Below are 17,004 nucleotides of genomic sequence, written 5' to 3'. Positions count from 1 at the left end.
AGCAGCATCTTGGAAGATACATACAACTTCTCTTCATTCAGACGCTGCTGACTGAAAACGCTCAGTTCTCCTGAAGCCTTCTTCCCTTGACTACCACATTCTTAATGGTTTGGGTGGAGGGAAAGGAGGTATCCCAAAAACAAGTATGGCAGAGCACGAATCATAGGGAAAATTTGCAAGGTAGTATAGAAAAATACCGATTGATCAGACACTGGGCACTTTTGACAGAGCAGACTCTTGCTGTAACAAAGCAGAACATTGTCATAGCAGTGATTTGCACAGCATGAAGGGCGTGTGTCCGGTCTCACGTTGACAATACTTGCATTCCAAACATGGAGCAGAATAGGGGACATCAGGAAAGACAGGGAGCAGACAATAGACCCTTGCATTGTTCCAGTGTATCAGTAAAACCCTAATGCTTGCAAAGGTAGAGACCTTTTCTCCAGAGACAGTATCTCCTCCTTGCAGTGCCACAGACAGATCTCAGCCACACCACACCTGTCTGGTGACATCTGGCTTCCCTCATGCTCCATCGGCTCAGGGCATTAAAGGCACCCTCTCTCCAAACTAGACTTCTACAGAGTCATGTGGAGGTTTGCCTTTTGCCTGTTCAAAGCCCATATGAATGTCTGTAATGTATAAAGCAAATGGAGTACATTGCACCATGTCCAGTTATTGCAAGATTTTTTTATTGAAAATGAATGAGAAAGCTTTGAAGGGGGTAGGAGATTGTATATAATATCCATGTGTGCATATGGACAATTCATATGCACATATTCAATATCATATTCAAAATGTATGACATTCATTCATATTTCTGCTGATGGAAATTTTTAAAAATCCCATCATATAACTCAGATTGAATGACTTTATTTTAAAAAGGCTTGCAAAACCAGAACACATACGTGTGTTTCAGAGCACGCTATTTTTAAAAGCCATCTTGCTTTGCTGGGAAAATGAGCAAAATCAGGTTTTCCTGCATTGTGTTTTCAATATTCTACACATTCTACGTGTGCAGCCACTTCTTCTGTAATCAGCAAAGAATGAAGGAAGCATGCTGTACTCTGCCACACTACACAGCAATGTTTCTCTTTGGGTCTGTATTATGGAAATATATTGCTCAAACTGGCCTGGTAATAGCTTCCTTTCACATATAACAGTTCTAATGTAAGGCTAGAAATCAGAAAGAGTGGGATTTCTTGGAAAATAAAAGATTTCTTACATGTATCCATTAGTTGTTAGCATATCAGCCATGTATCTAGTGTTTGGGAGGTGCCATCCAAATATATCATGAATCACAATCACAGATTTGCCTGTGCTGGCAGGTGGTTTGCAAATGTACACCTTGATGTGCTCAACTTGTACTTCCTGCCCCACAACCCTCATAGTCAAATCTGCCTCCAGTATCACACGGGCAGGGCCTCATTCATCAGCCATCTAGGAATCTGCAGGAAAGCAGAAATGCAAACCAGTTGTTATCTGCAACAAGAGCTGTGATTATGAGTCAATCTTCATGCAGTCCTCCCCAGCCCCCTCCAGACACCTAATGATATCCACTTGGTATGGCAAGGTTGGAAGGGAAATTCCAGGTATTTATTGTAAACAGGCTGTTGACATGTTTATGACATAAATATTCATAAAGTTCAGGTCAGTCAGCATACCCATGAAAGTGTTAAGGGCAGAGGAAGGGTTCATGTCAGCCCACCACTCCTAGCTTTGTGCCTGGAGCAATTCAGCATGTGATAGCTACATTTCCATGTGATGTCCCCACATACTGCTTCATAACCACTCCTCTCATGTGGTCTTACAGTTCCTCTTCACACACTGGCACCTGGTAACCTCTTGCTGTAACTCCTGTGGGATCCCACTGTTATAATGCTGTTTTTCCCTTCAAGATTTCATTCTGTATGTCCCCTTTCCCTTCCTCTTTAGGGACTCCAAAGCTGCTGCTTCCTACGTGCACTTTTCTGGTCTCTTGTATCCCTTCCATACACAATCCTTTCCCAGGGAACCCATCATTAACTGGCATCTCTAAAGGTTCTAATAAGTCAGCTTGAAAAAGGTAAATCAGCAGAGGGTTTATTTGCAAAGTTATAAACTGTGCAATCTGAGCTGAGAGTGGTCAGAAGAATAGAGACATACACCAGTGCTGTGCATAAAACACATCCTCATACAGCACAGATACATAACTTCACAGGTATGCATTTTAAAGGACAAGCTGGAAACTAGTCCATTTCTCCTCAAGTGAAGAAAGGCTTCTATAGAGTTTATGACCTAGGAAGACTTCTCAAATGAAACCTTCAAGCTCAGTTTAGTTTCTCGTATTTTTCAACAGGAGACAGGCCACTGAGCATCTTTTTAACCAAACTAGCATTTGGTGATCCCTCCTCTTCCCCTTCACAGGCATTAGGCAGTCATACAGAGAGCATTTATTTTATCCTAGTCTGAGAAGCTGTTTAAAACCTTGCTCTGCTGCCACTCTTAACTGATCAAAATGGAACTGTTTGCTTACTCCCATGTAAATGCATGTACTGGAGCAATATTCCTTGGTCTGGCTGGTCCTCTTGCTAAAGTGAAATGCAGCATGCTGGCAATAAAAATCAAATGTGCTCTTCGATGCTGAACTGGTTTTTATTCAGAATATATCTTAGTTACTTATCCCATTCTAGATTTTCTAACTAATTAAAAGACACTAAATAAGACCTCTAATACACTTCCAATAATCCCTCTTCAATTTCTCTGCTACAATTATAATGCAGTAAATGGTATTAGAAACAGTTTCAAGATTAATTTATCACATAAATCCTCTCTATAAAATAAAACCAAATAGCAAAACAATTTGGGTAAGACCCAGTTTGGGCAGAGTCTTATCTGTGAACTCCTAATATTGCAGCCAGAGCATAACAGCATCTGTGCTGTTCTCCCACCCACAGCAATGAGCCTGGGGCTATAGCATCAACACAGAAATAGGTAACAAGACTCCAAACAGCACTAGTTTGAAATGCTTCTCTGCCTCCTCCTTCATCCATCTATTTATTCTTCCCATTACTCATCAGTCCTTGTCCAGTTTTATTCTATGTCATGTCATCAAGGTGGCTACTCCCCACTTTCTCATGCAGCACAGGAGTGCCAAACAGTAATCGGTCTCCACAATACTTCATTCTGTAGCTGAGGTTTCTCTTACCTGAGCACTGGTGATGTTTGGATGGCAGAAATTCAGATTTACCAGCTGCTATTATTTGAATGCTACTTTTGCAGTGATAAATATTTGGGCTGCCCTTCTCAATTGAGTTCTAGTTTGCCGAGGAGTTTTAAAGTGATTTTGCACTATTTGGCCAATTAAGTTTAACAGAGACTTGCAAGGAGATTAACTCAGCATTTTGGAATTAATACTGATGGCCACAGTTAAAATTCCTTTAAGCAGCTTAGTGTAACTCTATTTATACTTGCTTATGTTTGAAAAAGAAAGGTCTGGCTCATGATGAGCAAGCATAAAAAGAATACCCTTGGGTTAAAATTCAAATCATGCTTCTTCCAACTTATTAGCTTATCAAGCTCTAATGATATCCCAAAGTAATTTGATTTTGCTACACAGAGGAGATAAACTGATAAATATTCAGTAGTGTGATGATGCTGTATGACAAACCAGGGTTTTCTCTGAATAACTACAGACTCCCAACAAGCAGATGACATTCTGCCTTTTATCACACCCCAGCAGGCTGGTGCCTTGCTGCACGCAGAGACTACATTCAACAGCTTTGCTTGCTACAGCTTCCACTTACTAGGAAGCCAGGTTTCCTCTGACACTGGTGTACTTTTACTGCAGGATTTGACAGGGACCATTTCGAGTGTTGATTACTGTAATTAGAGCCAAAGTCCCTAAAAGTCTTCTTGGTGGCTGTCAAGGAAAGGGGCCCCATCTTGTGGACATTTCCTGGAGCAAGTGTGGCCTGGCTGTGAAGCTGTTAACCACGGTGCTGTTAATGCAGCGCTGAAAACAAGCTGTGATAACCAGCTGCAGCAGATCTCGCCTAAACCGGAGTTATGTCTGGGCTGAGAAGTGCAAAGATGACCTCGTTTCCTTCTTTTAAGGCAAACCATCCTCCAGTTTTCTGTAAGTATGAGGCATCCTGCCTCAATACAGCTTTTAAAGGAAGACCTGAAGGGCACTTCTACGTACTACATGCAAACTCTTTACCTGCTCACTGAAGAACGGCAATGAGAAAAGAGAAGGGTGAGTAGACATGAGATCAGGGCGTGCACCACCAGTGAGATCAACCAACCAACCCAAGGAACAATTTCTCGGGCACCCCAGAGGCCATGGCACATGTGGCCACATACTGTGAGCAGCAGGAGAGCCTGGATGTCCAGAATAGCTGGAGACAGACGCCGTGTGCCAGCCCTGATGACCCATGTCTAGGTGCCTTTGAAGAAGAGTACAAGCAGGCTTTCATGTCTCTCCTATAAAATCTGTTTACACAATATCCAGCTGCATCCCACACATGCTATCCCACACCCACGACACCTGGATCATAGGGACAAGTGTCACCTAAAGAGGCTCCCCACTGAATGCTATTTTTTAAGAAGATGAGTAGTATTTGGGAAAACAGTTTCTATCCCACTTCAAACAGATTTTAACACCAACAATGCAACCAGCATTTTTCACTTCAGGACAAACTACGGCAGACACTGATTTTACAGCTCCCTCAAATTGCTATTTTCAAGACCTTCATCACCCTTGTCTCTTGTCTCCTACAAAAATGACGTAGTGTTTGATGCTGCCTTCACAAAGCCAGGACACTTGGAGAGTTTTTCTGAGTTTATGTAGGCACAGGAGTGGTGCCAAGGGCCTGGAGCTCTCCTTGGCACACATGGAAACATTGTGGGACTGGAGCCTCAATGTTTGGCAACATAAGATACAGTTGTGGGGATAGCATCTGGGGACCCAGAGATACCTTCTGGGGACATGGTAACAGACTTGTACTGAAAGCACCAGGTCAGGTCATCATGGGGATTTTAGGGATCAGGAGAGGTTGGAGGTTGAAGGTGACGTTGGAACTCACCTTGTCCAATCTCTCGTGGGCCAGGACAAGACTACACCATTCAAAGCTTCACTCAGCCTGAAGGTCTTGAACCTCTCCGAAGAGGGAGATTCTGTCATTTCTCTGGGCAGGTTGCCCTAGAGAAGTTGTGAAACATGTCAGAGCTCCATGGTTCATTAGTGCCTGCTGCCTCCTCACCTTCCCCTGTGCCCTCCCAATATGACCTTCTCCTCTGCACCCATGGAGGGTGAAGATGGAGGCAGCCCCCCAGGCCAAACAACCCCAACTCTCTCACCCTGTCTCCACAGGAAAGGTGCTCCAGCCCTCTTACCATCTTGGTGGTCCCAAGGTTATTTTGGCCTACAACCTGCTTCTGATGCCTTCCTTCATTCCTGAGAACCATGAAGGAAGCCATTGGCTAGGTCTAATAAATTATTTATTTGTATCAACACACTGCCAGCCAGCATCTTCCCAGGGCAAGTCAGGAGCATTTCAGGACCTGTGTGTCCTTTTTGCAGCAAATTAGGCTTGCTTAGTCCTACGACTGTGATCTAGGCATACCTGCATGCACCTCAGGCACATTCATCTCCTTTGCCTTTGGAAAACATTCTGTTCCTAGTTTGTCTGGAAAATTGGTGCATCCATTTTCTATGCTGTCCCTAAGAGTTAAAAAGCAAAAGCCAAAATGCTTGAATGTAGTGATTCTAAAGGAAGACAAATCTAACAATCCCCGGCATGACTAGGGACTGTCTAAGTGCAAGTATTACATAAATAATTAATGTCTTCAGTCCTAAATCTTCGTCATGCACAACAAGCCAGTAGACCAGGCTTATTTACTGGTACTGGAAGAACAAAGGAGTCTCAGTTCCAGCATTTTTTGGATGGCAAATAGCAGCAAGTCACACTGATGATACATGTATTGTATTGTACCTTACGGTCTACATTTTAATGTACAGCAGTGACCTTGATTGTGTAATTTTGTCAGTCCTTGAGTTTAAGAGATAACCACTTGTCTCATGGATTTCAAGGTCCCCAGTACAACTGAAAAGAAAAATGACTGTGTTCATATACTTTAAAATGCCCTTATTTACACACACACACACAAAAATCCTTTCTTCTTCCACCTGAAAACTCATTGACTACAAAGCTGTCCCTCAGACTTGGAAAATAAGCAGCACAGAATCCCCTATTAGTTAAAATCCACGGATATAAATATTTTCTGTCTGAAGTGGGGTCACAATATAATTTTTATGACTGTGGCTCACAGTTGCCCAGAGATGGCTCACCATCTTCACCAAAGATGAAGGCAGCAAATAGTCTTAAGAGACAGTTCCCTGGCAAGGCAGGGCAGGGCAGGGCAGGGCAAGGCAAGGCAACTGCTGCCGAATCCAAGCTTTCACTGTCAGGGTTCTACTCCATAAAGAGACAAGGTCCTCCAGATTCTTATGGCACAGTAGTGGTATTTCTTTACACACCCACACAAGATGATTGCATATGGATCAGACTGTGTTTGGGTGTCTGGGTAATAGAAGGTGCAAGGAGAAAGGGTACTGCAATGTCAGCTTTTTTGCAAGCAAGAGTGTGAGAAGAACTCCTGCTCATGTCAGAAGGAATAATTATCAAAAATTCCAATCTCACAAACACAAATGGCACCTTTCCTGTAATTAAAGAGGACCAACTACTGACATATTGAATAAGGACTCTAAAATATTTAAATGCATTAATACAGCTGGGCATGCAATTGTGAGAGACTGAACACTGCTGGAACTAGGAATGGTAGCTATACTTGTTCTTTTCTATATCTTTGTTGTCTTTGTCTCTTTCTTCTTCTAATTCCTTCTTCTTGGAGTTTTGAATAATTTAAGATTAGAGGGGTTTGTAGTTTGATAAGTTGAATAGACAAGTGAATAACACTTTGTGAGATGTTTTATGTTGATAGAATGCTGCTCTAAACCTTTGGCCAAAGTTCTTTGATTTTCTATAGCTGCTAGTGAAGTTGGGTTTTTTTTATTTTGGCCTCTTGGTATTCTTTTTGGTATTTCTCCCATGCATCTAACTCAGAGTACATAAAAAAGCCCTTTTAGGAGGCACATCAAGCAAGTATTGTTTAACATAGTCGGTGTTTTGAGGTGTGTGGACAGCCAGCATGCCGTGACCATATAGTTACACTGACAGGATAACAGTGTGTGAAACTGCCAGACTGCCTGATATCAAAGGGAAAGTCATATTAATGTAGCTATCTAGCCTTAACTTATGGCAACATTAACAAGGTGACAGGGTGAGAAACTGACGGATGTAGAAAATAAAAAGGGCGATGGGTTCCTTAGAGACTCTCTGACTAAACTCTAATTGCCAAGTCATTACCAAGGCAATGAAATTCAAAGAACACACAAGGGCAGAGTGTAAATGGGAATGCTTTTTTTTTTTTTAATATTATGTTATTGGGAGGATATGAGGGTGAAAAAGGGGAAGAACTTGAGAGAGGAACAAGGATATAATGTGAAGCAAAAAATATAATCAGGATTGCATGAGCCCTGTGCTGGATCACCACAATTTCACCATGACATAAACTCCACTGTTTCTGCAGTGTTCATGTCTGGATTACTTCTGCAGGAGGGACTGTTTATGTTTTTCCTCGATGGTGATGAAGGAATACCAGAAATACCCTTCTGAATATTGCCAAGGGAATACCTGGAGGGTGTCACCTAACAACATAATTTCTTCCTCACTCTGTAGTATAGCCAAGTGCTTGTTTCATGCATGGGGAATTCTGCCCAGTACAGCTGAGAAAAATACTTGTAGGTACTGAAAGAAAATGTCTGTAATGTCTGCAAAAAAAATGTCTGCAAACCCAGGGTATTTCCATGTGAACACCTATGACCACCAATCATCATACCAAAATAAACCCTGAAATTACTCAAGTAAAGTCATGACGAGGTCATGCTTACTAGCAAAGAAAACTGGATACACACTATCATGAGTATCAAGGTCATAATGTAAAATAATAAAGCAAATAAAAAGCAAGAAAACTTCAAAAGACTTTTTAATGCCTAATCATCCTTTAGTCTGACTTTTATTTCACAATCTTCTGGAAATAATGTCCAAAATAATTTAAAGCTATAAATTAAAATGTTCCTATTTTAGTTTATGACAACTTTCAAAATGAGATAATTTTCCCTTGACTGTTTTCTTCTCTCAAACTAAATCAATCGCTGATCTTGAAGCCTAGCATTTCTTTCTGCTATTGTCAAACAAACATTTTGATCCAATCAATCATATCCCTTCTAGCTTCTTCAATGTAAGGTTTATCATCAGGTTTCATATCTTCTGGCTTCAGTTGTGCAAACCCATGAACTTGCCCAGGATAAACTTTAATTTTATATGGAACTTTACAATACTGTTTCAGCTTGTCCTCCAATAAGAAGATCTGTAAAAAAAAAGCATTTTTTCCGTTATGGGGTTTTTTTAAAGTTTGCCAAATTTACTGTTTCTCATTGAGAAAATGCCTCTTTGTGTGTAAGACTGACACTTTTTTTAAGTATGGGTGAGTCTAAGAACCTCAAGAGTTGCAGCAAAGATGGTTTGGTAAATCTCATTGCCATAAAGGAAAAGGTGTGTTTCTTATCAGACTCTCAGGCTTGTAACCTGCACTTGAAGCTCTGATCTTGAGAACATAGACCGTAAACCTTAGTGACCATCAGTCCAAAACATTTTGATAGGCTTAGTAACAGAGCTTAAGAAAATATGGAGGGCTTTTTTTTTCCTTTTCTTAACTGAACAACAAGAAGACCTGCACAATGTTTTGGTGATTAGTAGGCATACAAAGTACTAACAATGTGTTCATGTACCATATACATTTGCTGGCACAGTTTGTGCTTATTTCAACTAAAAGTCAGAAAATACAATAATGAACACTTATTTTGCCCCAAAAGCTTACTTCTACCCATTGTGCAGATTAGAGAGAATATTGTAATTTATTTCATGTTTTTTTGTTGTTTTGGTTTGGGTTTTTTTATGAAGCACTTTTTTTCAGTACAGAAAACTATGTATTTGAGGGTTGTTTTTTGTTTAATGCAGGAATTTTTACTGATACAGTCTGCACAGAAAGAAAGCTTCAGGAGAAAAGGGAGTGGTTTCAATGTGTAACACATGACAGAAAAAATGCATTTGCCAAAATTGTGCCCCTGGGAGAAAGACATGTTTGCCATAAAATGAGGACAGAGGGTGAAGGATTTGTTTTCCTCCGCAGAGGAGACACATTTGAGGTACAGATTAATATGCTGACTAATGCAGTTAGAAGTAAATATTGAATGACTTCTGCATTCCCAGAGCACATTGCCAGTTCTCCAGTCAGACCCTACCCTAAAAAACAAGCTGTGCTAGAGGTGGTATGTTATCCTTGTCACTGAAGAAAAAGAATTTATGCACAGAAGAGGGCACCAGTTTCCTACCCATATATTTATCCAGCCTCTCACATATGCTTACAAGAAGGGGTTGTATCAGAACATAGATGGCGGCCAGGAGTCAAAACATCTGAATCTATGAGTTGTTGTTGTCTCAGCTAAAGTTCATGCCTGCTCTTTTGACACAGTTCATTTTGTCTTCCTGTAGCAAAAGCAGTTAGTCATGAGACTAACTCATCAGAAACTTCAGTTACTAAGCTGAAAATACTTTTTTTTTTTCCATTCAGTGTCCAAATTCAGTGGTTTAGCTACCTGATTTCTCACCCATAGCAGTAGCATACAAGTTTTTGAGATGCTTGGCTCATACCAAGTTGGATATCCCTGCCCGGTTTCATACTCTGCTTATCTAGCCACTCAGAGACTGATGACTGTTCTTTACTGTATTTCTTACCTCAAAAAAGAAGCTTTGAATAACCTAAACAAGATAGAGGGGAAGTTGAAATATAAACAGAACCGTCCAACATGTCTAATATTTTTGTATGTGAAAATGGTTTCTAACAAGGATTTCTGTGTAGGATAAATGAGCTATGGGAAAAAAAGCCTTTCCAGAAAAACAGCTTACCTGATCCAAAGAAATAGTGTGGTCTTTCTCACCAAAAATGAAAAATGTGGGACTTAGTAAACTGTATCTTTCTTCAGAGTCTCTAACTATTCCTGTAATGTTTTGAGAAATAGTCCATTAGTGAGGTTAGCATTACTGTGAGATAAATGGCAAATTAAAAGAGAACATTTCTATTTAAGTTTACTCATTAGGTACATTACTTAGATCAGGACACTGGCTATGTGGATGGAGAATAAGCATTTGGAAAGCATATTTCCCTGCTCTCCTTAAACAAGGAATGATTTTTTGTTTTTTTGTTTACAGTATCCTTAATATTTTTGCACCAATATAGCTTATGGCTGAAATAACCATAATTAAAATCTGCAACTCACCTTTGAGTTGAGTATTTATAGAAATTGTTACAAAGCAATAAGTAGAATTACAAACAATGCATAGTCATGTGAACCCAAGTAAGTTTGCATGTGTTCTACACTACCATAGAGGGACACCCCAGCGGCTAATTGAGGATTTTTCAGCATCAAGTGATGTACTGCCATTCCACCCCAGGAAAACCCAACGATACCAATCTTCTTTGCACCGCATTGTTCCTTTAGATACTTCAAGACAACATCAGCTTCCCTAAGACATATAAAGAAAAGTAAACTAAGGAATCTATTGCAGAGCCAATAGTTGACAATTTAAGAAGTAAATTAAAAGACATACATGGTATTTTTTCTGTGTCTGCACCTTCAATTTTTTAAAACAGAGATTACTTTAAAAGCACATTTCAGGCTAGAGCAGTGGCTTCTATTATTAAATGAGAGTTAACATCTCTGGTCCTAGTTTAGGGAAGTACGTGTGTAGGCACTTAAATACTTACCTGAATTGTCACCTGCTCCTTTGTTTTCAAAATTAGTAAATTTTTATTTGAATCACTTTGTCTAGGACAGGGCAACTAAAGACAAGACATATCTGCAAGTAGAACAACATCTTGCATTATGGACTGTAGGAATAGATAAGCTTCACTGTACTATCTCTACAGAGTTCACCTATTTAGATAAAGATTTGTCCTGTCATTCCTGTTACATGAGTTAATACTAAAATATCTTACCAAACCTACATGCAAAAATGTTATGCTAAAATAGCGTTTACTCAAATTACATTGTCAGTAACTACAATGTTTAAAAAATAACTTTTGCATGAGGCAATGAAAAAAAACATGAAAAATATTTTTATTGTAGGTAAGAACAAGTAATTTTTTTTAAATTGCTGACTTCTGAGATCTCAATAATTTTATATTCTTCATTAGCTACAGAGTTTTAAATTAAGTTTAAATGCAGAGTTCATAAACTATTAACTGCATTTTCAAACATTAGGTAGAGTTGTATGGTCATTCAGGTTTGGTTAGGCTGACCAAACAAAACCCAGTATGACAATGACATGAAGAGGATGTTGTGTCCTGGGCCTGTGGTCATGCTCTCTCAGGTTTGGTTTGTTTGAAAGGAAACTAAGAAAGCCATGGATATGTTGGGTTCCATGTTCTCTGAAAAAGCAATGGATCTGAACTGGAATGTTCACCTACAAGTGATCCCTCAGAAGACAGCAAAGGCATGTCCTGAGATCTTAATTTTTCAAGACAGTGCCCACATATCTACTCTTCTTTGGAGGGGGATTTTTTACAATTGTTAGTAATTCGTGTCTTAAAAAATTTGGTCACAGCTTCTGGAATTATATTGTCAAAATCTTTGCTGAGAGACATTGAACATAGACTGTGGCTGCTGAATATCTGGACAGGGTCAGATGAATACTTGTGGCTTGCAGGATGGTAGCTGAGTAATAGGGTGTCACCACTGCCTCACTATCATCTGAAATGTTGAGCTGTGGTGAGAGATGCTGAAGAAACATCAATGCCTCCCATAATTCAAGGAAGCCTTGTTATAGGCACTGTTAAGTTATACAGATAATGATCCCTCTCTTTCACAGTGAAAAAAACAGTACAGGTGATCAGATGTTTCTTAGGTTTTGGTCAGTCTAGCAAATTTTTATGTAGTGCTGCTCAGGAGAATCTCATCAGTATGTATCATAATCTGCAAGGCAGAGAGCAAGATGGGCATGTGACAACTGGCAGATAACATCTGCAGTTGTAGAATTTTCCTCTTTATCTTGAGGAACTGTGTGCAGAATCAGCACTTGTGGGTGAGAGTGCTGGGTATTTTGTAGCCTGCGAAACACTGTGAGCCTGCATGGCCAGTCAGAAAAGGGCTCAGGAACACAAGATGGGGACAATAAGCAGAGTGATGGGCAGAGCAGATGATCCTATTCAAATCTCAGACAAGACAGCCCAGAACCACAGAAGAATCACCCAGAACAGGAAACTGTGGTTGTGCAGCCAGCTTGCCCTGCTGTGAGGTGCCATTTCTAACATTTCATATAAATTCTCCTTGTTTGCTAGATGCTTCTTAAAGTTCAAGTACAAATATGTATCTTACTTGTCTACTTTCATAGGATCATGATTTTTCAACCAGTCAGGAAAGTCAGCCCAGTGATCAGTAGATGTCCAGGGTTTTGTCCCCTTGAAGAAGTCTGGGCAGATGGTTCTGTGTGAGATATGGAATTCAGTCAATTTTCATTAAAACTGTCTAAATATCTCTCAATATCTTCTAGTCGAGAGTACACATCTACATGATGACTGTCTGAATCATGTTTTACTCATCCTATTCTGGTAATCAGCGAGCTAAAAGTATATGTCTTTGTATAGAAAAAAAAGACACAAAATGTTTCCTTATTATTTCCTTAATACAAAAATAAAGGGATTAAATATACCTCCTGATTCTATATTAATACATATATACCTCTTTGCTGTTACAAGGCAAAGCAAATGTTCAAAAGATTTGGTTCTGAGAAGCTTATACAAATTAAAATAGATACCAATTTCTCTTTGGACCCCCCATGCTGCTTCATAAGCACAAACACAGGCACTTCAAGACTCCTTGTGCCTTTGTGCTCAGCTAGCCATTTTCCTGAGTCAGTTTTAGCATCTTTGGTGGCTCCATGGAAATATTTTGTCCATTTTCTTTTTTATTTGCTCAGACTGAAGTGGTATAGTTGTCTTATATCTTAGAAACATCATATGCCATGCCTGGCTTTGGGCTTGGTGGTCTATCAGTGCATTTAAGGGGAAGATAAGAAAGAAATTTGCTTACATATATCCATGACCTGCTATCAAATCCACTATGTATCTAATGTCTGGGAACTGCCATCCAAATACATCATGAACCACAATCACAGCTTTGTCCGTGGAAAAAGATGGTCTACAAACATATGCCTTAAGGTAGTCAATTTGCACTTCATGGCCAAGGCACCCATAGTGAGACCTTTCTCCAGTATTATATAGAAAAGGATCAGCCATTTGAAAACCTAAAAAACAAGAAGAACATAGCAAGAATGTAAAAATAATTTGTTAACAAAAATAATTTAGGACAAAAAGGCAAATATGGTCTTCCGAAAGTAGTTTAATAACTTCTGTAAATAACATTGACGTCCTTGTATGAAGAGAGAAAGTAGAAAAAAGCAAAAGCAACATTCCAGTGAAGAATGCCTCTTCATCTATTATGTTATTAAGCTGAGAATAAAGAGAAATACCAAAATCAAAGTGATCAAATTACAAACAACCTGGACATGTAGGTCTTGACACTCATGTCACATTTATTTTGCTGCCATGTGGCTCTGTGAGCACAGGTGTGAAGCACTATGGCTTCCCATGTCACTGTCTCCTGAGGTATGGGGCCACAACCCGTGTCTTCATGGGGAATCCTGTGCTGGTTCCTCTGAACTATTTGCAAGGAGCACAGCACTCAACTGCTGCATTGAAGTGTAGTGTTCAGTGCTTCTCTTGGTGCTGGTGCCTGGTAGCTCATCTGTAGCACCATCACAGCTCTTCTGAGAGCAGGAGGACTGGGCACCGTTAGTGAAGAGCTGCAGGATGGATTTGTAAACTAGGTTCCAATGCCATGTGCCCCTATGCCCTTGAGAGGGATTGCAAAAAAACAAGTTTATGTGCCAGCCTCATTCAGAATATTTGACTGTACATGGTTTTGTCCCTCCTGCAAAAGTAGCAATTAGAGACAATGAGCCAGTAGATGTGCTTGACAGATTAAAGTCAAAAGTTGTTCTGACTCTCTGTGTCAGGAGCTTGGAATGGACTCTGTGCAAAAAGTAGATTGTGATCCTGTAATTAAAAGTGGTGTTACAATGCATCTGTACACGGAATCCAATTAAGTCTGCAGGGGCAGTGATAATAGTAGCACTTCCTAGCCATGAACTGACTTTGTGCTGACTTTGAAACTGTCCTTGGGCATGCAGTACACAGGCACACACACTATGACTGTCTCCACTTCATAATTTCTACATCAACCTATTATTTTAGTTTGTGTTGTAACATATACTTCATAAAACTATGTAATCTTCATGGAAGGGCAGCAAATTCCCCTAAAAATACATGCCTTCCTCAGCCCTCCATTGACTAGAGCAGCAGAGGGCTGCATTTCACGGAGTAATGGGAATTTTTGCCTGGGCAATGCAGACACATTTGGAACCATGGCACGGACAGACTGAAGAAGAGAGAGTTGATGCCACAGAGACTCACCACTTGCTTATGCCCTGCACAACACTCCCCAGTTTACATGATTCACTCTGGCACAATAAAAGGATCCATATTTTATATGCATTTAGATTGCTTCATACCCAAATTTTATATGCATTTAAACTTATTAAATGCTCCTCAATGCATAGTGCAGAGACACTGTTCTTCCCCATCCTCTCCCAAGCCTGGGGCTGCGGTCACCAGATCTGGCAGGGCCAGAACAGAGTTTGAGCAAAGATGCTTGATTACAACCATAACCCTGGCTAATAGTGGTGTAGACATACAGGAACTGGGCAGACATGGCTTTACTGTTCTAATCAAGCTCATTCAGATAAATCCACAAGATGGATAATCTCTCATCACCAGTAATCCCCTGCGCTGATAAATGAGAATTGATTACATGTGTAATTTTCATCCCACCTTTCTCAACATCTGTCAGGCTTGATTCTAGGAAGCACAAAGTAGCCTAATCTTCAGGATTAAGACCTCCATTGTTTTGGCATTATAAGAAAGGGAAGGTATGTCACACATGGGAGATTATGTCCCAGTTTAATCCCCCCCATAATGTTTGAAATGCCCGAAAATGCTTGAGAGAGGTCTGTTCATACAAAAGTGCTTCCTACCTCTCTTTTTTATAACCTAAGATGAGTGAGCTGGTTGAAGCACAGGAGGCTGCCTGGAGAAGCCACAGGCAATCCCAAAGATAGCTAACACTCCTGCCTTCTGAGATGCCAGCCACAGTCTTACTCCACTGTGGTGTTTTGCTCAGAAGGGCACAACCTGTGTCCCCTTCAAGGAAGTGTTGCTTAGGAGGCACTAAGCTCTGCAATAGTTGTGAACCAGCCTACTCCCTATCCATTGGTTGCTTCCCAGAAACCATTTCTTTGGCCTGTGCTGACTGAGGCCGGGCCAGCTGGCTCCTTTCCAGGCACCAGGCAGCGCAGAACGTTAGTAAATAGTCAGCCACACCTGAACTGCTTAGAAGTTTGATGGGATCCTGTTCAGTCAGGAGATTTATTTACTCCCTCCTGCTTTGTCCCACGCAATGTGGTGTGGCAAAGCAACACGCCAGGATATTTCCTACTTTTCCAGTCTCACCTCATTCCCTCTTCCCACCAATTTCATCCATTACACTTTTCCTTTTCCTGCTTTCCCTGTGGCACAGTTCCAAGCTGACAGCATCTCACCTTTATGCCCCACTCCGCATCACTGTGCTGCAGCACAGAGGGGATGCAGGGCCTGCTGGGAACAGGGGGAAAAGTTACTGCTGCTCATGGGGAAAACCACAGATATTGATGAGTCTTGTGACATCCTACTGCTCCTTGAGAGAAAGGCTCCTTAGACCTTCTCCTTCTATCCAGTGGTCCTGCCCTTCTTTGGGTGTCTTGATATCATTCAGCTTTCATGCAAGTAACTTAAAAACTAACAAGAGTTATTTACACAACACAAAGGTGGGCTCCACAAAAGGTGGTAGGACAGACCCGAACTACTGCATTTCTAGGAGCATATTCTGCTGAGTCTTAGTTTTCATCAGGAAAAAACAAATCTCTACTTGAAAAGTGAGTTTAATAATATTTTAAAACACAATCAGATTAAACTGAAGCAAAGATCCTGCTAAGGACAATCTTCACTTCTCAGAAACTGAGTATGAGCACGTGATCTTGAAGTGCTGTGCTGTTTGGCAGGACCTTGAACTACTGATGCCAAGATGTGACATCTCTGCCCTTTTCCCGGGTCGAGCGATAACATTTTAAGCTACAGCAGCATTTCATTTCAATGCTAAGAGCTCAGTGGACCAAACAAGGAAAAGAATGGAAATTCATTACCATAAGGATGAAAAAATATTATGGTCCTTTAATGTGAACTTGATACATGATGAACATAAATTATCAGTGTCCTCAGAATTATTGCTGTACCACAATTTGTTGCAAAGACTCAAAATGAAATTTAGTCTTTCCCAAAGTTGACAGCCTTTATCTTCATTTTATCTGCCCCTTGATACTTGTCTTTGTGCATTTTTTTACTGAAACCAAAATAATAGTTTCTCTTTAAAGGAGTAGGTTTTGCTGATTTTGTTTCATTTGTTTCATTTGTTTCATGCTTTTTCAAAGAGCTATATCGACTTGCTTAGCAATTTCAGATTTTCCCTTTCAGCACAGGTAAAAGTAGTTATCCTTTTCTGCTGTCAACTCAGTCTGCATGGACCAGTTTGCCCTCACATACCTGGAGTGCAGGATCCTGTTTCAGCCCAGCTCACTTCTTCTGCTCAGCAAGACACCAGCTAGATTTCTCTAAACAGAAAAAGGAGAAAACCAG

At 40.4% G+C, this 17,004-nt stretch overlaps 1 protein-coding gene across 1 annotated transcript; it reads right to left on the bottom strand.

Moving 5' to 3' along the window:
- Window positions 1-8,289: 8,289 nt before the first annotated feature.
- Window positions 8,290-13,455, bottom strand: LOC115901118 (carboxymethylenebutenolidase homolog). The gene is made up of 5 exons (XM_030943469.1): window positions 13,250-13,455; window positions 12,536-12,643; window positions 10,543-10,685; window positions 10,068-10,159; window positions 8,290-8,469 (listed from the first exon to the last, which is right to left on the bottom strand). The coding sequence occupies exons 1-5, from the start codon at window positions 13,453-13,455 to the stop codon at window positions 8,290-8,292; spliced, it is 729 nt and encodes a 242-aa protein (XP_030799329.1).
- Window positions 13,456-17,004: the final 3,549 nt, after the last annotated feature.

This window comes from Camarhynchus parvulus, chromosome 2, assembly GCF_901933205.1.
Source record: "Camarhynchus parvulus chromosome 2, STF_HiC, whole genome shotgun sequence".
In the NCBI taxonomy this organism is placed as follows: Eukaryota; Metazoa; Chordata; class Aves; order Passeriformes; family Thraupidae; genus Camarhynchus; species Camarhynchus parvulus.
Note: the sequence above shows the minus strand (reverse complement) of the source record. Positions and strands in the feature narration are given on the sequence as shown.